The sequence below is a fragment of the Lagenorhynchus albirostris genome, chromosome 14 (assembly GCF_949774975.1).
Source record: "Lagenorhynchus albirostris chromosome 14, mLagAlb1.1, whole genome shotgun sequence".
Classification (NCBI taxonomy): domain Eukaryota; kingdom Metazoa; phylum Chordata; class Mammalia; order Artiodactyla; family Delphinidae; genus Lagenorhynchus; species Lagenorhynchus albirostris.
The window spans coordinates 38,409,179-38,436,364 of NC_083108.1; the positions used below are offsets into that span (position 1 = coordinate 38,409,179).

The 27,186-nt window shown below is 41.0% G+C and overlaps 1 protein-coding gene across 1 annotated transcript in view; it reads right to left on the minus strand.

Annotated features, from left to right (window-relative positions):
* Window positions 1-9,883: 9,883 nt before the first annotated feature.
* The window catches only part of GALNT1 (polypeptide N-acetylgalactosaminyltransferase 1), a 128,017-nt gene continuing 110,714 nt past the window's right edge, over window positions 9,884-27,186 (minus strand). The window contains exons 11-13 of the mRNA XM_060170865.1: window positions 17,618-17,716; window positions 17,000-17,134; window positions 9,884-11,842 (exon numbers count right to left, since the gene is read on the minus strand). Coding sequence (XP_060026848.1) covers window positions 11,696-11,842; window positions 17,000-17,134; window positions 17,618-17,716 — 381 coding nt within the window. The 3' untranslated portion in view covers window positions 9,884-11,695. The remainder of the gene's footprint in view (window positions 11,843-16,999; window positions 17,135-17,617; window positions 17,717-27,186) is intronic.

Below are 27,186 nucleotides of genomic sequence, written 5' to 3' on the forward strand. Positions count from 1 at the left end.
ACCATATGTGCGTGGGTTTATCTCTGGGCTTTCTATCCTGTTCCACTGAACTGTTTTTGTGCCAGTACCATACTGATTTTGTGCCAGTACCATACTGTCTTGATTACTGTAGCTTTGTAGTCTAGTCTGAAGTCAGGGAGCCTGATTCCTCCAGCTTCGTTTTTCGTTCTCAAGATTGCTTTGGCTATTCGGGGTCTTCTGTGTTTCCATACAAATTGTGAAATTTTTTGTTCTAGTTCTGTGAAAAATGCCAATGGTAGTTTGATAGGGATTGCATTGAATCTGTAGATTGCTTTGGGTAGTAGAGTCATTTTCACAATGTGGACTCTTCCAACCCAAGAACATGGTATATGTCTCCATCTATTTGTATCATCTTTAATTTCTTTCATCAGTGTCTTATAATTTTCTGCATACAGGTCTTTTGTCTCCTTAGGTAGGTTTATTCCTAGATATTTTTTTCTTTTTGTTGCAATGGTAAATGGGAGTGTTTTCTTGATTTCACTTTCAGATTTTTCATCATTAGTGTATAGGAATGCCAGAGATTTCTGTGCATTAATTTTGTATCCTGCTACTTTACCAAATTCATTGATTAGCTCTAGTAGTTTTCTGGTAGCATCTTTAGGATTCTCTATGTATAGTATTGTGTCATCTGCAAACAGTGACAGCTTTACTTCTTCTTTTCCGATTTGGATTCCTTTTATTTCCTTTTCTTCTCTGATTGCTGTGGCTGAAACTTCCAAAACTATGTTGAATAAGAGTGGTGAGAGTGGGCAACCTTGTCTTGTTCCCGATCTTAGTGGAAATGCTTTCAGTTTTTCACCATTGAGGACAATGTTGGCTGTGGGTTTGTCATATATGGCCTTTATTATGTTGAGGAAAGTTCCCTCTATGCCTACTTTCTGCAGGGTTTTTATCACAATTGGGTGTTGAATTTTGTTGAAAGCTTTCTGTGCATCTTTTGAGATGATCATATGGTTTTTCTCCTTCAATTTGTTAATATGTTGTATCACGTTGCTTGATTTGCGTATATTGAAGAATCCTTGCATTCCTGGAATAAACCCCACTTGATCATGGTGTATGATCCTTTTAATGTGCTGTTGGATTTCTGTTCGCCTGTGAAGCCATCTGCTCCTGGGCTTTTGTTTGTTGGAAGGTTTTTAATCACAGTTTCAATTTCAGTGCTTGTGATTGGTCTGTTCACATTTTCTATTTCTTCCTGATTCAGTCATGGCAGGTTGTGCATTTCTATGAATTTGTCCATTTCTTCCAGGTTGTCCATTTTATTGGCATAGAGTTGCTTGTAGTAATCTCTCATGATCTTTTGTATTTCTGCAGTGTCAGTTGTTACTTCTCCTTTTTCATTTCTAATTCTGTTGACTTGAGTCTTCTGCCTTTTTTTCTTGATGAGTCTGGCTAATGGTTTATCAATTTTGTTGATCTTCTCAAAGAATCAGCTTTTAGTTTTATTGAGCTTTGCTATCGTTTCCTTCATTTCTTTTTCATTTATTTCTGATCTGATTTTTATGATTTGTTTCCTTCTGCTAACTTTGGGGTTTTTTTGTTCTTCTTTCTCTAATTGCTTTAGGTGCAAGGTTAGGTTGTTTATTCGAGATGTTTCCTGTTTCTTAAGGTAGGATTGTATTGCTATAAACTTCCCTCTTAGAACTGCTTTTGCTGCATCCCATAGGTTTTGGGTCATCGTGTCTCCATTGTCATTTGTTTCTAGGTATTTTTTATTTCCTCTTTGATTTCTTCAGTGATCACCTCATTATTAAGAAGTGTATTGTTTAGCCTCCATGTGTTTGTATTTTTTACAGATCTTTTCCTGTAATTGATATCTAGTCTCATAGTGTTGTGGTTGGAAAAGATACTTGATACAATTTGAGTTTTCTTAAATTTACCAAGGCTTGATTTGTGACCCAAGATATGATCTATCCTGGAGAATGTTCCATGAGCACTTGAGAAAAATGTGTATTCTGTTGTTTTTGGATGGAATGTCCTATAAATATCAATTAAGTCCATCTTGTTTAGTGTATCATTTAAAGCTTGTGTTTCCTTATTTATTTTCATTTTGGATGATCTGTCCATTGGTGAAAGTGGGGTATTAAAGTCCCCTAATATGAATGTGTTACTGTCGATTTCCCCTGTTATGGCTGTTAGTATTTGCCTTATGTATTGAGGTGCTCCTATGTTGGGTGCATAAATATTTACAATTGTTATATCTTCTTCTTGGATCGATCCCTTGATCATTATGTAGTGTCCTTCTTTGTCTCTTCTAATAGTCTTTATTTTAAATTCTATTTTGTCTGATATGAGAATTGCTACTCCAGCTTTCTTTTGATTTCCATTTGCATGGAATATATTTTTCCATCCCCTCACTTTCCGTCTGTATGTGTCTCTAGGTCTGAAGTGGGTCTCTTGTAGACAGCATATATATGGGTCTTGTTTTTGTATCCATTCAGCCAATCTGTGTCTTTTGGTGGGAACAGTTAGTCCATTTACATTTAAGGTAATTATCAATATGTATGTTCCTATTCCCATTTTCTTAATTGTTTTGGGTTCGTTATTGTAGATCTTTTCCTTCTCTTGTGTTTCTTGCCTAGAGAAGATCCTTTAGCATTTGTTGTAAAGCTGGTTTCGTGGTGCTAAACTCTCTCAGCTTTTGCTTGTTTGTAAATGTTTTAATTTCTCCATCAAATCTGAATGAGATCCTTGCTGGGTAGAGTAATCTTGGTTGCAGGTTTTTCTCCTTCATTACTTTAAATATGTCCTGCCAGTCCCTTCTGGCTTGCAGAATTTCTGCTGAAAGATCAGCTGTTAACCTTATGGGGATTTCCTTGTGTGTTATTTGTTGTTTTTCCCTTTCTGCTTTTAATATGTCTTCTTTGTATTTAATTTTTGACAGTTTGATTAATATGTGTCTTGGCGGATTTCTCCTTGGATTTATCCTGTATGGGACTCTCCGTGCTTCCTGGACTTAATTAACTATTTCCTTTCCCATATTAGGGAAGTTTTCAACTATAATCTCTTCAAATATTTTCTCAGTCCCTTTCGTTTTCTCTTCTTCTTCTGGAACCCCTATAATTCGAATGTTGGTGCATTTAATGTTGTCCCAGAGGTCTCTGAGACTGTCCTCAGTTCTTCTCATTCTTTTTTCTTTATTCTGCTCTGCAGTAGTTATTTCTACTATTTTATCTTCCAGGTCACTTACCTGTTCTTCTGCCTCAGTTATTCTGCTATTGATCCCATCTAGAGTATTTTTAGTTTCATTTATTGCGTTGTTCATCGTTGTTTGTTTCATCTTTAGTTCTTCTAGGTCCTTATTAAATGTATCTTGCATTTTGTCTATTCTATTTCCAAGATTTTGGATCATCTTTACTATCATTATTCTGAATTCTTTTTCAGGTAGACTGCCTATTTCCTCTTCATTTGTTAGGTCTGTTGGGTTTTTATCTTGCTCCTTCATCTGCTGTGTGTTTTTCTGTCTTCTCATTTTGCTTATATCTTCCTGTGTTTGAGGTCTCCTTTTTGCAGGCTGCAGGTTCGTAGTTCCTATTGTTTTCGGTGTCTGTTCCCAGTGGCTAAAGTTGGTTCAGTGGGTTGTGTAGGCTTCCTGGTGGAGGGGACTAGTGCCTGTGTTCTGGTGGATGAGGCTGGATCTTGTCTTTCTGCTGGGCAGGTCCACGTCTGGTGGTGTGTTTTGGGGTGTCTGTGGACTTATTATGATTTTAGGCAGCCTCTCTGCTAATGGGTGGGGTTGTGTCCCTGTCTTGCTAGTTGTTTGGCATAGGGTGTCCAGCAGTGTAGCTTGCTGGTGGTTGCGTGAAGCTGGGTGCTGGTGTTGAGATGGAGATCTCTGGGAGATTCTCGCTGTTTGATATTATGTGGAGCTGGGAGGTCTCTTGTGGAGCAGTGTCCTGAAGTTGGCTCTCCCACCTCAGAGGCACAGCACTGACTCCTGGCTGCAGCACCAAGAGCCTCTCATCCCAACGAATTTGGGATGATTCGTTGTGTATTCATTTATTCCATAGATGCAGGTTGATCAATCAAGTTGATTGTGGAGCTTTAATCCGCAGCTCCTGAGGCTGCTGGGAGAGATTTCCCTTTCTCTTCTTTGTTCTCACAGCTCCCAGGGCTCAGCTTTGGATTTAGCCCCACCTCTGCGTATAGGTCGCTGGAGGGCGTCTGTTCTTCGCTCTGACGGGACGGGGTTAAAGGAGCCGCTGATTCGGGGGCTCTGGGTCACTCAGGCCAGGGGGAGGGAGGGGTACGGATGCGGGGTGAGCCTGCAGCGGCAGAGGTCGGCGTGACGTTGCACCAGCCTGAGGTGCGCCGTGCGTTCTCCCGGGGAAGTTGTCCCTGGATCCCGGGACCCTGGCAGTGGCAGGCTGCACAGACTCCCCGGAAGGGGGGTGTGGATAGTGACCTGTGCTCGCACACAGGCTTCTTGGTGGCAGCAGCAGCAGCCTTAGCGTCTCATGCCCGTCTCTGGGGTCCACGCTTTTAGCCGCGGCTCGCGCCCGTCTCTGGAGTTCCTTTAAGCAGTGCTCTTAATCCCCTCTCCTCGCGCACCAGGAAACAAAGAGGGAAGAAAATGTCTCTTGCCTGTTCGGCAGCTCCAGACTTCTCCCCGGCCTCCCTCCCGGCCAGCCGTGGCGCACTAACCCCTTCAGGCTGTGTTCACGCTGCCAACCCCAGTCCTCTCCCTGTGCTCTGACCAAAGCCTGAGCCTCAGCTCCCAGCCCCGCCCTCCCCGGCGGGTGAGCAGACAAGCCTCTTGGGCTGGTGAGTGCTGGTCGGCACCGATCCTCTGTGCTGGAATCTCCCCGCTTTGCCCTCCGCACCCCTGTTGCTGTGCTCTCCTCCGTGGCTCCGAAGCTTTCCCCCTCTGCCACCCACAGTCACTGCCCGCGAAGGGGCTTCCTAGTGTGTGGAAACCTTTCCTCCTTCTCGGCTCCCTCCCACTGGTGCAGGTTCCGTCCCTATCCTTTTGTCTTTATTTATTCTTTTTTCTTTTGCCCTACCCAGGTACCTGGGGAGTTTCTTGCCTTTTGGGAGGTCTGAGGTCTTCTGCCAGCGTTCAGTAGGTGTTCTGTAGGAGTTGTTCCACACGTAGATGTATTTCTGGTGTATCTGTGGGGAGGAAGGTGATCTCTGCGTCTTACTCTTCCGCCATCTTCCCCTCGTCCCCTCTGAGTTCTTCTGTATCACTTAATCTGCTGTTAATTCCCTCTGTGTGTTTTTCATTTCAGTTATTGTATCCATCAGCTCTGACCGGTTCTTTTTATATTTTCTAGTTCCTTATTAAAATTCTTACAGTGTCAATTCTATTCTTTCCCCTAGTTCAGTTAGCATTCTTATTACTATTGCTTTGAACTCTTTCTCAGGTAAATTATTTCTGTTTCAGTAGGGTTTTTTTCCCTTGATCTTTTGTTTGAAACGTATTCCTCTGTAGGCTCATTTTAACTTTCCATGTCTCTATGAAATTAGGTGAAACAGTTACCTATCCTGGTCTTGAAGATGTGTCCTTGTATGGGAGCATTCTATGCAGTCTGAGTGTGCCCAGTAGCTTTGGCGCAGAGCTGGTTCTCAAAAGAGCATGAACTGCCTCTTTCCCTGGGGTGTTCTGGGAGCCACCTCTTTGGTGGGAGGTAAGAACGGAATTGGAGGGGCTAGAGCCAGAGCCAGGTGCAAGCTGGGGCCTTCCTATGCTCAATGGCTGTAAGTGCTCTACTGGGGCCAGGGCTGGGGCCTAAGGGGATGGAGCTGGAGCTGCAAGGGAGTTGGGTTTCTCCCAGGTGTGGTAGCAGCCTCCACCTTGGTTTGGGATATGGCTGAGGCCTGAGGACTTGGGGCTACACTTCTGTGGTTTCACTTTTTCCCTGGTGTGCACGCCTTGGTTAGAGGCTGGGTTGGCAAAGGAGGGGTTGATGCCATGCCACTGAGCTGGCCCAGCCCCCTCCCACATGTATACAAAGCTCCAATGATGCTTCTCTCTGCCCTGGAGCTAGCTTCACTCCCTTCCGAGTCTGCGCAAGGACTGGTGCTCTCATGATGGTCTCCACCCTGGAGATAGCCTTGCTCGCTCCTGTGTGTGTGCACCAAAGGGCTCGCTGGTGATGGCTGGCCAGAGGCAGGGCCGGGTCTGAGCTGGCTCAGTTCTCTCCAAGTGTGCATACGCTCACTGAAAACTACAGCTTCTGCCTTAGTGGCAAGCAGCACCAGAGCAAGGGGGACTGGAGCCAGGAGCCCAGTGCAGGCTCGGGAGTGTGCTAGGGTGGTCCCGGCAAACTGGCCAGAGCCCCAGGCAGCTTTCAATCTGCTGCCTCCACACTGTGATCGGAAGTAAGCAAGTCCACGCATATGTTCTTCAAGAATGGGGTCTCCGTTTCCTATAGCCCTCAGGTAAGCCCCACTGGTTTTCAAACTCACTAAAAGCACTCATCTTCCTGATGTCAGGCCCCTGTGCTGGCGTGCCTAGTAAGTGGCTGGAACCCCTCACTACCTGGGGAGGATCCCTGAGCCTGTGATCTCTCCCTCCTCTTCTGTATCCCCCACTAGGGGTGCAGGTCTCCACCAGGTTGCTTCTTTTCCCTTCCTACCAGGCTCTGTGTGGATCTTTCTTTACAGCCTTGGTTGTGGAAGAGCTGTTCTGCTAGTCCCCACGCTGACCTGAGAGTCGCTCCATATGTATTTGTAGTTTTGATGTGTTTGTGAGGGGAGGTGAGCTCAGCATCCTCCTATTCCACCGTCTTTGTCTTCAGCAAACTTTTTTTTTTTTTTTAACATTCATACTGGGGACTCACTTCCTCTTTTATATAGTGATTTCATAATTTGTGGAGTGTAGGGAACTGGATTTTTTTCAAAAAGACTTGTATTCTAATGATTCCCAGCAAAGGCCATAAATCTACTCACTTTTTCTTGATCTGCAGACCTCATGAGTGTGGCATTAAACCCTTGATCTGTGTAAAAGCAGGACTTACGATTACAGAGGTGGCACCATCCTCATCACCATTTACACTCGCAAGAGGGGCAGAGTTAGTCAATCACTTTTTGGTTTCTTCACGAGGTGCCAGACTTCTTTACCTTAGGTGTAACTCCTCTGACTATCCCAGCTTTATGCATATCTTTAATTCTCCAACTTTGTTCAGGCCTAAGCTCCTATTCCCCAAACTCTGGTTACTATATTTTGTCCTTGGAGAGGAAGGGCTTTCATGTTTAGCAGTTACATCTGTGGCTTAAGTTTATGTATCCTTTTTTCCCCCCAGACATTAGGGATTTTCTATATTTTCTTCTGAGCTCAGCATCCCACTAGGAAATATGTTAGTTGTAATTTATTCAGCCTCTGGGTGTGTTGTAGCAGTGGAGAAAATCTTGCTATCTTCCTTATTTCCCCCAGTACTTTATTGAGGTATAATTCACATACAATAAAATGCATATATCCTAAGTACACAGCTCAAGAAAATTTTAAAAGTTTATGCATGTTATCATCATCTAAATCACTTTATAGAATACTCCCATCATTCCAGAAAGTTCTCTCATGCTTGTTTCCACCCTGTGCTCACCCAGAGGTAACCACTCTGTATTTGCTTTGCCTGTTCTTGAACCTGATATAAATGTAACCTGTCTAGCTTTCTTTGTTCAACATTTTTTAGACTTATCCTTGTTGTTCTATCAGGAATTCACTTTTTAAAATCGCAGACTAATATCCCAGTGTATAAATGTACCATTAGTTTGATTATCCACTAACTTGCTGATGGATATTTGGGTAGTTCCCAGTTTGGAACTATGAGAATATTCTTGCACAAATCTTGCTGTGGGCCCATATACTTGTCTCTCTTGGTTGTATCTGTGGAAGTAGAGTCACTGAGTCATGGGGTAGGCATATGTTTACTTTTATGAGGAACTGGCAGGCTCTTTCCCAAGGTGACAATACCAATTGACATACACCAGTTGCTCCACATTCTCACCATTCAGCAGGTATGCAGTGTGATTTCCTTGTGGTCTCATCTTGCATTCCCTGATGACTGATGTTGGGCACCTTTTCCTGTGCTAATTGCACATTTGGATAGCTTCTGTGAAGTGTGTATTCAAGTCACTGATTTTTATATTGTGTTACTTTTGAAATGGCTTTTACAAGTTGTTTTTCTGCATATGAATCCTTTATCATTTACATGTATTGCAAATGTTTTCTCCTTGGTCATGGCTTGCCTTTTCACCTTAATAGTATCTTCTTGGTGAGAAGGGTTTAATTTTGGTGAAATTTATCAGTTTTTATCTTTTATGGTTGACATCTTTTGTGTCCTAAAATACCTGCCTATCCTGAGAGTCATGGAGGTACTGTTTTCTTCTAGAAGATTTGCTTTGCCCTTCACATTTAGGTCTCTGATCAATTTTGAATAAATGCACATTGCATTAAAGCATCAATGTTTGGTGTTTTCTCATACAGGTATCATTACTCCAGGTCCAACTGAAATCACATTCCATAACAACTTACTGAATTGCTTGGTGTTTTTGTTGAAAAGTCAGTAATTACATATGTGTGGATCTATTTCTGGACTCTCTATTCTATCCATTGATCTACGTCTGTCCTAACTCTAGTACCACACTCAATTTCTGTAGCTTTAAAGCAAGTCATAAAATCGAGTAAAGTCTTCCAACTTTTTTTTTCTTCTTCAAGATTTTCTTGGCTATTTTGGGTCTGCTGCATTTCATGTATATTTGCCAATTTCTACAAGAAAGCCTCATATTTTGATTTCATTGGATCTGTAGATCAATTTGTGGGCAATGAGATCTTAACAGTATGTAGTCTTTCAATTCATGAAGATAACATATCGATTGCAGTGTTCTACAGTTTCTCTCAGCAATGTTTTGTAGTTTTCCGGGTAGAAGTCTTGCACCTCTCTTGTTACCTTACTTTTGAGGTATTTGACTTCTCTGATGATAAATTATATATTTAAAATTTAATTCCCAATTGTTTGTTGCTAGTGTATAGACAGTACAACTGAGTTTTGCCTCATATCCTGCAAAATTATCAGTTCTGATAGATTTATCAAGCAAACACTTCAAGAAATCAGAGAATAGGAGCAGTGTCATATAATTGGAAACATCTGATTTTCTGAACAGTAAAAAGTGATTCACTCTTTGTATACCTCTTTTTACAGTTATCACCTCAGAAATACTACCTTCTTTCTGATTTCCTTCTCCTTTGCAGAATATGTAATTCTGGAGTTAAATTTATTCTTGGTATAGTTCTTAAAAAATGGAGACAGCACCAAATCTTTACAGAGAAACCTTTGTTTTTCAGCTGAATGTAGAATAGGGAAATGAGGACATGACCTACATGCTGCCTTTTATTTGCAGAACGGTGAACAAAGTACTATTTTTCAAGATCCCAATTAGAACAGAAAGACATATTAAAATGGGGTGGGATTGGAGTAGGGTGAACAGATTGGTGAGATTCAAATTGTCCTTAACTGTCACATTTACGAATTATTCACTAGTCAAGTAATAATCCCATCTTTTCATCCTTTGCTTTCTTCTTCATTCATTCCTTTCTTCCCAATTTAATTTTTAACAGTGTTTAGCACACTGCCTAATCTACAAAGAGCTATAAAGAACAGAGATCTATTTTAACTTCAGATAAAACCAATGTAAAGCAAAACTATTCAGGAATATTTTATATTTTCAAAGTACTTAGGAATTCTTTAATTAGAAAAATAAAGGCAATGGGATTATCTATTGGATTCTAAAAGTAACCAAGAATTAAATCACTCACATCCCCCTCTTAAAAAAACACAACAAAACCTTAAATTACATTGCTGTTAAGTTTTCTTACAGTGAGAAATAAGACCAACCTACACTAGAGTACAAAAACCTGAAATTCTGAGCATGAAAATAATTTATTGATTAGACATCTGGTTTATTCAAGCATAAGGCCTACCAAAGATAGCATTAACACAGCTCATGGAATAGGAAAAAAACCCCATCCAGCACCTCCTTTGTCTCAGATTTCCTGGGGACAAAATTTGTGCATTCTGTACTACAGCCTCACCCTAAAGCATCCACATGTGCTTGATATTAACGAATAGGATATGAGAAACTTTCTGTACACTCAACTTGGCAAGCATCATTAGTGATGCAACAACATTTTTAGGCACAAGAAATAGCACTGCCTGCAGTGAGAGCCTTTGACAAAGAAAATATCATTAAATATAATCTTACAAATAGGAAGAAAAATATATGCACTTTTGCCAATGGACTGCTTTACGTATCAGGAAAAATGTCACAATCAGATTTTCTTTCGATAATTAAAACAATTTAATTGATACTCAACTTTAATCAATACTCAGGTTATCTTGTATTAAAAATCAGAAAAATAAAACAGATTTAACCTAAATGCAATTTAGGGAAGAAATGCAGGACTAATAATATGGAATAATAGTTGCACTTCTTCAGCTAACTCATTAAAAAATGCCAATTAAACATTTTCAGTCAAATTTTATTAAAAAAAAAGCAGCAGATCAACATTACAATTCAAGAACCTAATCTAAATATGCACTTGACAATGAAGCACATCTGAGTATGGAGTGAAAAAGTTTTTTCCAAAAAACCATCAAACGTATCATCTCCAAATACCCAAATAATAAATCACTTCTGCAGGCCGTCTATTGAGTGGAATCATAAACAAAGAACAGAAGATTTATTGCTGTGAAAACAAATCTGTAGTACAGTAGTATGAATCTTGGGTATTAAACATAGTCAGTTGAATCAAGTTAGGAAGTTGAAAATCTAATAAGAAATTTGTGTGTGAGAGAAAGTCTATAAGCCAGTTGACCCAAGAGCAACTGAGATATCAAACTTGTTCAGTGAAACCAGACATTATTTTAAATCTCCATTTTTTGAAGGCAATTAAAAATTACAATTCCAACAGCCCACAAACCAAATAAAAAAAACAACTGTAGAAAGCAATTAAAACTACGTTCAAGGAGCCACTTTTTCAGCTCAATTTCAGCACCCCAAGGAAAAAAAAAGCATCCATGACTATCACAGATGAAAACAGAATGAAATGTCATTGGAATCAGTTATTTTCCCCCACTGAGGTATAAAATCTATATAGAAATTTGATACTATACTATAACAAATTGTACTTCTCATAGTTCTGTTTTAATTTCCTTTAAACCCTGTTTAATATAGTCTTTTTAATTGTAAAAATGTTTTCATGATTCTGAATCTGGTTCCAGTTCTTTTTCATTTATTTTTATATCAATATTTAATATACTGGCGACCAGTTCTAATCAGAAAAAAAATCTTGGACATCTCTTCATTATAACAGCACATTCAGCAGAAATGACTGATGTGCAAGCAAACCATAAAAGGTGCAGCTCTCTGGAAAGCACATTTCGTAGATTGTTTCAGTCTGAATATTCTTTACAATGATTCTTGATGAAAGACTCTTAATCTTGTAAACATCAGTGTGCACAATCTCGCTACTAACGTAGTTTCACGTCCTTGGACAGGAAGGCCGGTTCACAGCTAGTGAAAGAGAGAGCAGTTTAAGTTTTAATGGCTGATAAACCTTACATCCTGCAGGAGGAAAGCACTTTTCCTTTTTTGCTACTTAAGAATGTGGCAGAAATGTATGCTGAGGTAGCCCAGTCAATCCTTATTTTTTTCTTTTTTTGTAAATTTGGTCTCAGAATATTTCTGGAAGGGTTACATTTCGAAGAAGCCACTGCTGGGACCGGCTTCCATTGCAGTCTCTAATGCTGGGCACCTGGCTGTCCTCTTCTGTGGCTTTATCCAGGCACTGATTACTGTTCACATGCTGCAGGGTTAATTTCTGAAAATGACAGGAAAGAAGTCTTAATATGAAAGTGGAAAACAAAACCAAAACACCTCAACCATTTTTTGTGATTATGAAATTCCTCTGTAGAAAAGGGATTACTTAAGACAATGGAGAAATGTACCTGTGTAAAGACAGCATTAAGAGCTATGTCGGGGGAGAAAGGCACTGGGGGTACAGTGCATTCTGCTGGATTTGCAGTCAGATGACCTCAATTCTAAGTCCCAATTCTGCCATAAGCTCTGTAATACTGTGAGAAATTTTACTTTTTTGTGCTTCAGTTTCCTAAAAAAGTGATCAGATTAGTGATTTCTAATTTAGGATCCTCAACCTATTTTCAAAAAGCTATCTCAAAACTGCTTCGTTTTCCCATGATAAGGCTCTTCAAATTAATTCTGTGATTCCAAGTTTCAAGTCTTTAGAAACTCAGGTCTTTTTGAAGACTCGAAATCGTAAGATTTATACAACAGTCCTTAATAAGTGGCTGACAGATGTGGCTATATACCTTCCTCTCTACTTGTCTGCATTCCGGACTTGATGCTGTCATGCTGATTTTTAGGATAATTTCAAAAGAACATGACAGATGAGAGCTAACAGACACATACTGACCATACTAATGAATCCGATACCAAGCCCCGGTCAGGTGGAGAACTCCAAAGCAGCTATGTAGGAATCTGCATTAAGCGTTATCCTAATAAGTATGTAACTATAAGGAAATATGTTTATTCACACATTTTTACTCACGGCTCTATTTTAATGTAATTCTTTTATCTCATTTAATTTTCATAAGGAACATTTCATTTTCATAAGGCCTCTTTTGTACCTATTTGAACTTCAAACAAAGCAAAACCTAATGACTGTATACAATACAGCTACTTTAGCTTTCAGTCACTTCTGTGTTATGCTCCATGTGGAAGCTGGCAAAAGGCAGTGCACATTCGCAGATGTCACAGTTTACTCTCAACACTGACTTCAGTAATATCGAAGGGTCAGTGTTAGATACTTTACTTTAGCTCCAATAAATGCATAACAAGAAGACCGGGAAGGGCTTCCCTGGTGGCGCAGTGGTTAAGAATCTGCCTGCCAATGCAGGAGACACGGGTTCGAGTCCTGGTCCGGTAAGATCCCACATGCCACAGAGCAGCTAAGCCCATGCGCCACAACTACTAGGCCTGCGCTGTAGAACCCATGCTCTGCAACAAGAGAAGCCACGGCAATGAGAAGCCTGCGCACCGCAACAAAGAGTAGCGCACCGCAACGAAGAGTAGCCCCCGCTCTCCGCAACTAGAGAAAGCCTGTGCAAAGACCCAACGCAGCCATACATGCATACATACATATATAAAAAGACCGGGAAAAGTCAGCATGGCTGGGGCTGTTTTTACTTTTATGCAGATGCTGTGTAGTTTGTTTTGAGGGGATGCACTTTGCAGTCAGACATTTCTGTAGTGAACCCCAGATTTGTCACATGTCAACAATATGCCCCTGAGAAAAAACCTCTCTCAGCCCCAGGTCCCTCATCTATAAAATGGGGACAAGAATGCTTCTAGAGCTGTGCGGAAATGTTAAGATAATGAACAGAAAGTGCCGCCCAGCTCAGAGGCACTCATACAACATCCTGAGCAGCCGCGGACACAGTCTGGCATCCCCCGAGAGCGAGAGCGAAGCACACAGCTTGCTGCTAAGGCCTCTGGTCATTTGTAAGACAAAAACAAAGCACTTTAAAAAGAACCCCCCAAACATTCCAGAAGGCCCTTCAAAGCTTCTCTGAGTGGCCAACTTCATCAGGCCCACTGTCAGTATTAATAAAAACAAAAAAGCACAACAAAAAACTTAGTTGGGAAATTGGTCTTTATCACCCTAATTTTTAAAAATGTCATTATTTCACTTATTGAGAATCATTAAAATAAACTTGTAACAAAGACAGAGGTTATTGATACATGCTGGGTATTTAACTGCTCAAAATTAAGACAGAATCCCTATAATTTCAGGAAGCTAACATCCCTTCAGGAGACCAGGACTCTGGTGAAGAGCCCTGTTCCAGACACAGCTCTCTGGCTGCTGACAGCAGGGGCACAGTTCTGTGGCTCGTGACTCTGTGGGGACTGTGGTCACCGTACTCAGCAGAGGATCCATCAGCATGGACTAGTTTCCACACAGAAAGAGTGTAACTAAGGCAACAGGCTAATTGTAACCTCTGAAAGGAGGATGAAAGCTATAGTTATCATTGCATAAAGTCCACCTGCAACCTAGAAAAAAAATAATTTGCCGCCCTCTACCCCTAATCTCTAGATATAACTGTGTTAGAATCTACATTTTCATTCCAGAAAGGACAGCCACAAGTAGTCAAAGCAAAAGAGCCTGGTGTCGTAAACTCTCTGCAATGTATACTATAAACAAGACAAAGATATAATATACAAATTTAATAGAAGACAGTATGGTATTGTGCAAAGAATCCTGGATTAAGAATCCCAGGTCTGTCTGAGATCTGGTAACACCATTTACCTGCTCTGTGACCTTGGGCAATTAACTTCCATTCTGGGCTTCAATGTCTACATGTATTAAAAACAATGTCCTGAATTTTATTTCTAGGGTTCCTTTGAAATCTAAGATTTCATGACTTTAGATTATACATTACTGACATAAGTGTTATTCTTCCAGACTGCAGTTTTCAACTGATGGAGGCAGGACAACTCTGATGGGCCGTCCGGAGCTCCCTGTGCAGTCAGCTCAGACTGTGGGACCCACATCGCAGCTTGACTCCTCCCTCTGCCAATTCTTCTGTCTCCCTTTTCACAGGTGTTGATCTAAAGGATGCTCCCTAATAAACATCCTGAATACGAACCTTGGAGTGGAGTGTGCTTCTGGGAGAACCCAGCCGGCAATACTAGAATTTAATCTCAGTGAAGACACCTTGCAGAGTGCTCCAGGGGTTTTAAAACTTTACACTCATAACTGGTTCTTTCAAAATATCCTAAATCACTTCTAGCTCCTTAATTTCTAAGCAAACATTTACTTCTGAATAACTGCTGTGGTAGACTGTGTATCTTATAAACAGTCTGCCAATGGCCATTCCCACTCCCTGTCTCCTGGCCACATCACACCATAAAGACTGGAAATGCAAATGCCTGCTTTCCCAGCCTCCCCTTATGGCTGGGGGATCACTATGAGATGAAGTTCTGGCCCATGGGGCACAGCAGAGCCTGCTGCAGGGGATCCAGGAAAAGCTTTGGCTTTCCTGATAAAGAGCAATTCACACAGTAGTGCAACATTCCTCTTCCCTTCTTCCTGTCTTGAGTTGGGTGTGATGGTGAGCACTGTAGCAGCCTTCTAGAGGCCACAAGAAAAAGCCAAGAATATTGCTGCAATGTTATCCCTGACATCACTGTATCACTGAATCCATGCCAGAAGCCACTTACATCCAGACTTAAGAAAAAACTAAACCACTATTTGTTCATGCTACTATAAATAGGTTTATATTACCTAATTAAACATACCATCATTCTTCAATGAACATATACAATTGGGAGGCTTTTTAATTTTCAAAATATTTTGGCTTCACAATGACTGTGGGGTGCCACTGGCATTTACTGTCTGGACTCAGAGATGCCATATATCCTGCAGGACCTGGGGCAGCTACATCCAAAATGGCAACGGCATGCACCATGGAAAACCCTGCAACAGAATATTCAGGCCACTTCCAACAGTCATATTAACTGAGCTACTGCTCGCTCGCTCGCTCTCTCTCTCTCACACACACACACACACACTTTTTTTTTAACTATAGTTTGATACTGTGAAGGGAGACCCAGGATTTATAAAACATGGTCTTTGCCCTCCAGGATCTAACTAATAGTGGAGAAAAAGACTGGTAGATAAATAACTACAAAGCAGCACAGAATTACAGGGGTCAGAGACAATTGTAATTAAGACAGAGAGAGCTAATTTCTGGCTGCGATCCATGGAAGTGATGTCAATTCTGGGCTCTCAAGAACAGGCAGGATTTGTTAGGCAGATGGAACTGTATGATCTTAAATGTAAAGTGGGAAAGTACAGGATACGTTCAGGGAATAGCTGGTCGAAGATGAAAAGTAGACCAGGGTTTGTATGTGATGCAGTATACGGAGAAAAGACAGCCAAAGTCACAACTTGGTTTGGACATCTCCATTGAGGGGGTAGAATGAAGCAGCAGAGTGAGCCAAGCAGACAAAAGAAGTAGAGAAAAAGCTAAGAGAAGAAACTAAACAGTAGTGCATCTAAAGCCAATGGATACAAGGATTTTAAAAGAGCATCTGCTTAGCAATAGTAAATACTACAGAGAAGTTAAGAAAAAGAGACGAGAATGTCCTGGCTTTGCATCCAGGGGCTGTTTCTATATAGTGTCAGACCAAGGCAGAAGCCAGGTTGAAGAACCAGAGGCACAAGTGCCAGCCATTCACTCACCATCATACGGCACAGGAGAAAAGTAGGATGGTATGTACAAAATAAAATAGGCAAAAGTCTGTCCCAACATGAAGAAGAAAACCAGTGCTTGTAAGCGGAAGAAAAAGAACCAGAGAAAGATATATTGAAGATGCTGGTGCTGGTTCCAGAACCACAGAGCAAAAAAGCATAAGTTGGGAGGTTAGCCAGGTATGAGGAAAGGAAGAGAGGTTTACTGGAGATGCTTTGATTGCTTTTAAGTACCGCTATTTGAGTACAACATATAGCAGGTGGGGAGAGGGAGTGGCTCCAGAGGAAAGCAAAGGCAAATAGTTTTATTATATATGTCACTGAAAAATCACCGAGCCAGAGAATTTCGTTAATTAAATCTCACCTTTTACCTCAGTGTTTAATTCGGTAATTTTAAAAGCCTACTTAACCGTTCCATTTCTACCACAGTGGCTGGCAAAGCTTAAGGACATACGGAGGGAAGAGTGATTACATAGTAACAACAAGGACCCAGGAACTGGAGGCAATTCTAATTTAATTACTGGAGAGATTAAAACATGTTTATTTTACGTATATTGCTTTTCCTACCTGTCAATTCTTGGAATATAAGAACAATTTGATCCATATGCAGATTCCACAAGAATTCACTCTTCTAGATATAAAATATTTTATACAATACACCCAATGACACCCAATTTTATTCCTATATTCAACTGGATAACTTACCACCGGATCATACTCCCAAAGCTGGTTGCCTTTTAGGTGGTGGCATTTGAGCATTGTGACTGGGCCATTAAGTTTGGAGACATCCAAGCAAAGGTCATCTGTTCTAATTTCTTTGTTGGCAGTGTAAGAGAAAACCTGAAAAACAAAAATGCACACATATAAGCTTTAACAGCAAAATAAATTAGCGTTTTATATGCCCAAGAATCTGGCAGAGAAAAAGACAAGTATTTCAAGATACATGCTTTTTGAACTTTATTAGTGTAATGGAGAATAAATAACTCAGAAAAGACACCACTATTTTTGCAGAGAGGAAAAAAAAATGATCTTAAGTTCTCTGTATATACGGAGTGTACTGTCAAGGGTTGTCATCTGTTTGACTAAAAAGGGCAGAATAAATCTCACGTACAACAATGTAAACACAGTTCTCAGAAAGGGCCTTTTACAAATGTTTCATTTAAAAAATAATCATTAGATTGAAGGCTCTATTCTCCTAAAGTCTTTATTATTTTCTCTTTAAAGGTAGGAAAATATTTCCTGAATGATGTCATGAAATAAAAAAGGAAGATGATGAAAACAAATACAAAAATTACCCCTTTAAAGCTTTACTAAAATACTCACCTGATTACCTCCCATACCGTGACAGTTAAAAATTCCAACTTTTTCATTCTCTTTTCTAGCCATGTTATCTAGACACTGATTTGTTTCCACATTTCGTATCTAGGGGGACAATGAATAATGAAAAATATCACGAGTTAGAGAGGTTAACTAGACAGACACATACGTATCTAACACACACATTAAAATCAATCTAAACTTCCCACTAAATCTCTTAATTCCTTAGGTAAGGGCTATGAGTTGGGAGGGAAAAAAAATCACTGTCTGGCTATCTAAGATTCTGTGATCTAGAAAGGTCTTACTATTTATATAAGTAATTTTTGTGTTTCATGGAGAAATCCTTTAAGTTCTTTCTTTCTTTCATCCCAAACTGTTCTTCTATGATTTGTATTTAACTCAGTAAGCTCTAGTTTGCCTAATAATATAAAGCAACTTAACAGCTCCCTGTGGACACTGTTTGCCACCAAGATAAGGGGGCATTACTATTGATAACTACTTTGATGACTTTTTAGGAGGCTCAAGGTGGGTATTTTCTTTTTTTTTTTTTTTTTTTTGCCGTACGCGGGCCTCTCACTGTTGTGGCCTCTCCCATTGCAGAGCACAGGCTCCGGATGCGCAGGCTCAGCGGCCATGGCTCACGGGCTCAACCGCTCCACGGCATTGTGGGATCTTCCCGGACCGGGGCACGAACCCGCATCCCCTGCATCGGCAGGCGGACTCTCAAACACTGCGCCACCAGGGAAGCCCAAGGTGGGTATTTCCTAAGCAAAGAACCTGGAACTTGGCTTAACTGGAAAGCCTAAGCATGGTGTGTAAACACCATTCTTCCATTAGGTACTTGTCAGTTACATAAAAAAGTTGAATCAGTCATCTGAATTAGGAAGAATATTTTAAGCACTGATATATTTTTTTCCTCTGAACCACTACAGTTTAAAAGCATATGGCAAATTAATAGACATTTGTAAAGTTCTAAATCTGTTGTCATGGGTGGTACTGTCAGCAGGTAAGCCGGAAGGGAGAAGTGGGACAAACTGTATCTGTCATGTCATGTAGATAGAAAAGGAGTAATTGTGTGTGAGAGAGAAACTGGGGGGAAAGTTAAAACCACAAATAACCCATTTATTTTTATAAACATGTATAGTCTACGTATTATTCCACTATTTTAATAAGGCACTAACAAGTCCAGATGCATTTTTTTCTTATAAAGATACAATAGCATAAGTATGAATAACTGTATTATTCCCAGAGGATCAGAATAAGAACTGGGGCTTTGGCAAAAGAGAGGCCTGGGTTTAAGTCCAAATGATCCAAACCCTCTGACGACAATTTCCTAAGAGAGACTAGTCAGCTCTATGTTGAGGTTGGGTAAGACAGTGCATCCACATGCCTACTTCGGAGTCTAGCACATAGTGGACTCAGAAACGGTAATAATTCTGTGCTGCCACCTTATCGCTAGTCAACTCCATCTGGCTATTCCATCAAAACCTCAAACTCAGTTCATGCAAAAACTGGATTTTCCAACTCCTTAATGCTAATACTTCTTCACCTGAACATTTCAACATACCCCTGCCACTCCACCCCTGACCCTGAGGAGTGCTACCTAAAACAAACATCCATCTTCATTCCTCCATATATTTCCCCCTTCCCCTGATACCCCTAGTTTTATTAATAATCCCACAAGCTGTCAAATTATTCAAGCTGGAAATCACAAGGCCTTTTTTTCCTGGGTGTAGCATATCACATCAGTATCCAGGAATTCTTTTACCACGTAATGCACATCATCTTTTTATCCGTTATTTTAAAGCAGAAACCTATTACCTCATAAATAGATTTTACAAAAGGTTTTATAGTTAGATACAATTTTACATAAAACACACCTTTCTGCACCTTAATGGATAATCAATTAATACTTGATGATCATGGCTATCTTACTTGACAAAAAATTTAGTTCAAATTTTGACAAGGTGAGTCTTTATCTCATATATTCATATAAAACAATTATTTCCTTATACTTTTGAAAAAGTTACAAACTCCCCAGTCCTTTGTTTTCATCAATTTTTTTCTTTCAAATATAGATGTAGAGGTTTCTCAAGAAAGGTGATAAATGTCACAGAAATGATTAGGGAAGAACCAACATTATTGTCAGCTTCTCCCTCTCACATGGAATGGGTTTTTTTGGTTAAATAATTATCTTTTATCAAACTTAATAAAAATTAAAAAAATAAAATTCTCGGGCTTCCCTGGTAGCACAGTGGTTGACAGTCCGCCTGCCGATGCAGGGGACACGGGTTCGTGACCCGGTCTGGGAAGATCCCACATGCCGCGGAGCGGCTGGGCCCGTGAGCCATGGCTGCTGAGCCTGCGCGTCCAGAGCCTGTGCTCCACAATGGGAGAGGCCACAGCTGTGAGAGGCCCGCGTACCGCAAAAAAATAAAAAAATAAAAAATAAAATTCTCCCCAAATGTAATTGGACTTCCTATCACTCAGTAACTATCTTATAATAAATCAACTTTGGCTATTCTGTTTCCATAACTGATGTTGCTAAAAATTACAGCAAATAAATTACACTTACTCTGCACTAGGCATTGTTCTATGAGTTTTACCTGTAACAGCTTATACCACCCTTACACCATTCCTATGAACAATTCTGGATTGTTTTCTGACATAAGAGATCTGAGCCTCCAACCCTTGAGGATACTACTGACAACCAGATGTTAAAAGTAGAGTTCTCCAAGGATTGGAAACCATTACTTCCCAACAACTGTTTTGGTGACAATGAACCTTGATCAGCAAGACGTGGCCCAGCTGAGACGGGTGGTCAGAGAGTGGGTGGGCCTCTGGTGGGGCCTGATGGCACTTCTCCAAAGTGCAGGGGAGGGGTGGAGAGAAGCCCCGCACACTCGGTGAGGAAGGACCTTCTGTAGAAGGGGAGCTGTGACGTTTGGTCCCTGGGCAGAGAGGATTCTGTCTGGCTCAACGCATAAAGTGGCATCTTTGAGCTGCTCTTCAGGCTGGTTTTTCCACATGTTAGATTGCTAGCGAAGACAATTTTCAGGGAATATCCCCCTCCTTTGTAGTAATACATGTGGGCTACCTCACCTACAGAGTGTGTGAGATGATTTTTGAAGGAAATGAAAAACCAGGATGACTAGGGGTGAGTTTTGGGAACAATTCTGTTCTTTATGATGTCAGGAGGCAGGAGATCATTTAATAGGTTTCTTTGGTGGGAGTTAACTTTGAAGAGTCTTTGCGGAAGGGAAAAATTAGGAACATTAAAAAAAAAAGTTGAATCAGATGTTCAAAATGGTAATTCTATACAGCTTTAAGGCTATGTAACCAATTACCGGCTTTCTAGTGAACTATGGAATGGTGGTGATAATACTTGTTTCAATGTTCATATTGGAATGGAAATAGGTACCAGACTTGGTTACTCAAAATCTGACACTTAAAAAAAGTCATAACAATATATGAACGATGCAGTCAGGGGAAAATAGCCGCACTTTCAACGTGTCTGGAGGCAGATGGGTAGGCATGAGAGCTCAGGGTTGGGGGACACGCAGAGCTGGGCCTCACGCCCGGCTCCACCTGCCATGCGACCTTGGCAGGTCAGTACTCTAAGACAGTTATTCCCAAAACCATGATTTGAACAACTGAATAAACTGTTTTTCAGTATCTGCCACTGAAAAAATGATTTTGTGATCAAGTATGTTTGGGAAATACCAGATTAACAAATTTGAATAGGTTTTCTTTACTGAAGGACTTCTCAAAGCCTTTTAACATAGACTCTTGGTAGGGATGGGGACTGATAGTACAGAAGGATATAATGCTGCTTTTTATAAAGCAGCATTTCCCAAACATTTTTGGCCATAAAATCCACCCCTCCTCCCCTATCCCTTGCCTTTCTAACAGGCACCTTGAGAGATATCAGACACCAGCATTCTTTAGAACATAGTAAGTGGGAAATGTTGCTGCACAAACCTCATTTTCTCATCTGTAAAACAGGGATAACACTCTCTCTCACATTTGCTGAGATCCCTTAGTGAGGTAACACATACAGAGACCCAGCAGAAACCGACACCTAGTAGGTCCACAATAGCTGTTGGTTCTCCTTAACTCAGGTGTACAACAGCTGTCACTAAAATATTATTTTCAACCTTATGAGTTGATGATTGTGAATGCACTCATTCCTGGGAAACCAGGAATGAAACCAGGCAAGAAATCAGAGCCTAAGTTTCTTGGTTTCTGCTATAGTCTCCTCCAGAATCCTGGCACCTTCATTAGGGTAGACAATGTAAGCAGTTAAAGGATTCTTAGAATCTACTATTACGGAATCTAGATTTACTTTTTCCCCTTCTGCCGTGAGGGTAATACTTGTTAGATACGAGAAAGGGTATGAGTGTTAGTCGTTAACAGCACAAGCTCTCAAGCCAGACTGCCTGTGTTCAAATCCTGTCTCTTCCATTTTGTGGTTGTGACCTGAGCCACGTTGCTTAAACCATTTATTTGTGCCTTAATTTACTTACCCGTGAAGTGGGGGAAAATAGCACCTATCTCAGAGTGCTGGGAAATGAGTTAATATTTGTAAAGCATCAGACTGGTGCTTGACATAAAGTTCATGCTCAGTAAATTTTAGGGTGGAAAAGTAAATGGTCAGTCCATAAGCCTGGCTACACTGTTAAGAGTCTGGATTATTTGCTTTCTGTGTCTGCTGTTTAGACAATTCACCTCTTGGATTAACAACAACTAGATATCACAATGAAACACATTTATTCAGTTCCAGGTCCCTACAGGAGCTATGAGAGCCAGACTTTGTGGAGCCAGACGTGCTAAATGTACACATTCCGATTTCCCTTTCTGCTCTAAAATCCTATGACTTCAGGTTTCCCTGGGCCCTTGTAACATGACAAGAGGTACCTGATAGGCTAAATTCCAGTCCTAGCAAAGGAAGGCTCACAGAGGTGGAGCTATCACAAGCACAAGCTCCCTAGCTGCACTTTGGCTGGTGCTCGAGAACAACCCCAGTCCCAAAATCAGAGCTTCGACCTGACAGTGTGGCCTAGTATTAAGGACATAAATGCTTAAGACCAGCTGCTTAGTTACTAAGGTAATAACAAGCAGGCCACAGAGGGTAAAATCTGTTTCTTATATAGAAAGCCGGCTGGCAAGAGGCAGGTAAAAGGCAAGCTTGCCTAGGCAATCATCTACTGTGTGTTAGACAAGTGGCTCTTTGTAATATGCCTATATTCTGACCTAGCTAACAATGCCTAGGTGTTGTCCAAAATTGGGTCAGTTCTGGAAAAAAAAAAAAAAGCTCCTCATTCTTTATTCTGAAGGCAAGCAACTGCTATCAATCTTCCCATGGCATCACCCACGCTGGGCCTTTCTTGACTGGAATGAGGCCCCAGCAAAGGGAATGGATACTCACTAATGAGACAAGGAACTCCGCATACCCTCGCTTGTTTGAGGTGACTTCCTTAAACCACAACAAAGTTCAGAGGCAGGGAGCTCAGGTCAACCATGAAGTAGCCTTAGGAACTACCAAGGACAAACAAGGAGTCTGTGCTCGCTCTGGCAGTGGAAGACACTGCAACCAGGCTGATCAGTTTCTAACTCACCACCGCGCAGCTCCCCGCTGTGATCTAGCTGCTCTACCGCATCCTACTTTTCCACGTTACATCTCCTCCTCTTTCCCCCATCACCAACACCCGCTCTTTACTCTCAGCCAACGATCTTGTGTTCAGCTGAAGAAACAAAGCTCACCAGAGAAGTCCCTCACACTCCCACCTCAAACTACCAGCCTTCAGCTCTCAACCCACAATTTGCCTGACTTGGCCCCGGCCCCCACTTCCTTCCAGCTGCGTGGATGAACTGCCCACCCTCCAGCCTCTACCTCCACTGTGCACCACAGCCCATTCCCCCACCTACTAAACGTGACTCCTGGACTCCTGCAAGCGGTGGCTCTTTTCTATCTTCACATTTTCTCTTTTGTGTCCTTGGCATCAGCACAGTTTCATCTTAGTAAAAATAAACAGAAAAAACCTTCTTTAACCCCATTTACCCCTCCAGCTACCACTCATTTCTCTGTTCAGCTTTACAGCAAAATTTCTTATCCACACTCATGATCTCCACTTCCTCTTCTCCTGATCTCCTGTGAAGCCATCAGAGATTCCGTCCCTACCGATCTCCACCGGAACCCACTTGACACAGTGAGATGGAGCCTCCTGACAGCGTCTCCCTCACCAATCCAACGGCTGGTTCTCAGGACTTGTCTCCCTCCTTTCTCTGCAGTGTTCCACATGATGGATCACTTCCTTCTTTCTTGAAGCAAGTCCTTCACTTACTGGGGCATCACTTTCTTGGTTCTTTTCCTATTTCAGAAATAGTAACTGTTTTTTTTTTTTTTTGGCCATGCCATGTGGTTTGTGGGACCTTAGTTCCCTGACCAGGGATAGAACTTGTGCCCCCTGCAGTGGAAGCACAGAGTCCTAACCACTGGACTGCCAGGGAATTCCCTCTCTTCCTATTTCAATGCTCTCTCCTTCTCAGTCTTTTTGGCTGATTCCTTCTCACCTTCACAATTTCTAAATTGTGGAGTTTTTTATGGCTTGGTCCTCAGTCCTCTTGTCCATCTACAATACATTCACTCCCCCCGCAAGGTGCTCTCATAAAGTTTTGTGGTTTTAAAAACCACCTATATACTGCCAACCCCTAACTTTAGATCTCCATCGCAAACTTTTGTCCAAGCTGCAGGTTTTTTAATGCAAATATCTATCCACTATCTTTACCTGGATCAAATGTTAACATGTCCCAGACTGCACTGCTGAGCGCCTTCTGCACCTGCTCTACAGGCCTTCCCATCTCAGTAAGGCCAACTTCACTGCCCCAGAGTCTCAGTCAAAATCTTAATATAATCCTTGGCTATTCTTTTCCTTTCACCAATACACCAGTTCTACTCTTGTTCCCACAGAGTTCTTTTTGACATAGCAGACAATCTGATCCTTTTCAGTGAAAGTCTGCTCATCTCTCCCTGCAACTTCCCACCTCAGAACAAAACCCAAAGTCCTTACTATGGCCTACAAGCTCTATGTGATTTGGCCCTCACTACGTCTTGACCTTATCTTCTTCTGCTCTCCCCCTGTCCACTATACCCAGACAACTGGCCTCTCTGCTGCTTCTGGAATGTGCCAAAGTACATTCCTGTCTTAGGGCCTTTGCACTTGTTTTCCTTGTGCCTGGAACACTCTTTCCTCAGAAATTCATCTGACTTGCTCCTTCACTTCCTTCAGATCTCTGCTCAAAAATCACCTTATAAGAGAGGATTTTTTCAACTACTCCACATAAAAGAGCACCACCACTCCCGCCCACAAGTCATTCTATCCCCTTTGTCCTTACCACCACCTGACACCGTGAATATTTAAAAAAAAAAAGAAAAATCTGTCTTTCTCCAGAGACTGTAAGATCCACAAAAGCAGAGACTTTATTTTATTCACTGTATTCCCAGTACTTAAAATAGTATCTATCAAATAGTCCGTATGCAAATATTTGTTGAATGAATGAAAGGAAGGAAGAAGTGACAACCTCCTGCAGATCGGGGGTGGGGGGGGCCGACTTTTCCTGAATGTCAGGAAGATTCAGTCCTGGGGTGGGACCTGGATGTGGCCCTGTCCACACAAATCAACATTCCCTGTCGTGACTTACAAAGAAAATTTTGCCCTGCTATCAATTCCTGTCACAGAAGTGTTGAGTTTTTCTTTTTTTCTATTTGGATTCACATGCCTTCAAAAAGTCAATTTTATAATTTAAAGGTTTATAAAGATTTGCAATGAACTGCAGACAGACCCAGTAAAAACAAAGTTTCTTTACTATAAGCAATGCACTTTCATACAGTATTTCCTAAGCTATTAAAAAATGTTGGCCATAAGTAGCTAAATTGATTTATAAACCACTTCTGGGTTGTAATCAGAAAATTGAAAATCACTGCCTTGACCTAATAAAAAGAGGGACCTTGGGGAATTAGAAGATTATTAAGAAAGGAGAACCAGAATCTTTATGGCCCCCTGGCTTGAGGTATTGCACTGTAGTAAAGAAGAGGAAAAGCACTTTCTCAGTAGTAACACATAGTAGTCCAACACTTCTGCTCCAACAAGTAGAGGGAAAAACAGCTAAATTGCAGAAATCCTATTTTTGAGTCTATTAGAGAGCAATGGAAGCAATTAGGGTGAGGTGAACTATAATCCCAGAAAGGGAAGAGCCCTCCCTGGGTGAGCTGACAATCACCAGATGTCTTCCTCAGTAAGGACATTTGCTGATGGTGCAGGCTGAGAACAGGGTGTGGCCCAAAAGGGCCTTTTCCTTAAGGAAAGAGCACAGTGATGCTGGTTATGTGAAGGCTAGCATGACAAAATAAAAATCAGAGGAGCCCCAAATACGAGGCCATTCCCCTCATGGGACATTTGCTGTGCTGTCAGTGGATGGGAAGCTGTGGCTAAAAGTGAGAATGAAATCCTCCACATCTCAAGAGGGAAAACTGTCATTATATGTAGATGCCATGATACTATATATATAAAACCCTAAAGACTCCACACAAAAACTACTAGAACTGATGAACAAATTCAGCAAGGTAGCAGGATAGAAGATTAACATAACAGAAATTGGGTGCATTTCTTTACACTAACAATGAAATATCAGAAAGGGAAAGTAAAAAAAAACAATCCCTTTCAAAACTGCATTTAAAAAAAACACCTAGGAATAAACCTGACCAAGGAGGTGAAAGACTTATATGCTGAGAACTATAAAACATTAATAAAGGAAACTGAAGATGATTCAAAGAAATGGAAAGATATTTTATGCTCTTGGATTGAAAGAATTAATATTGTTAAAGTGGCCGTACTACCAAAGCAATCTATAGATTTATGCAATTCCTATCAAATTACCCATGACATTTTTCACAGAAGGAGAACAAATAATCCTAAAATTTATATGGAACCATAAAAGACCCAGAATTGCCAACACAATACTGAGGAAAAAGAATACAAGCAGGAGGCATAACTCTCCCAGACTTCAGACAATTCTACAAAGCTACAGTAATCAAAACAGTGTGGTTTTGGCACAAAAACAGACATATGGACCAACGGAACAGAACAGTGAGCCCAGAAATAAACCTACACACCTATGGTCAATTAATCTTTGACAAAGGAGCCTAGAATACACAATGGAGAAGAGACAGTCTCTTCAGCAAGTGGTACTGGGAAAGTTGGACAGATCGCGACATGTAAATCAATGAAATTAGAACACACCGTCATATCATACACAAAAATAAAATCAAAATGGCTTAAAGACTTAAATGTAAGACATGATACCATAAAACTCTTAGAAGGGAATATAGGCAAGACATTCTCTGACATAAATCATACCAATGTTTTAAGTCAGTCATTCAAGGCAATAGAAATAAAAACAAAAATAAACAAACGGGACCTAATCAAACCTACAAGCTTTTGTACAGCAAAGGAAACCTAAACAAAATGAAAAGACAGTCTATGGACTGGGAGAAAATATTTGCAAATGATGTGACC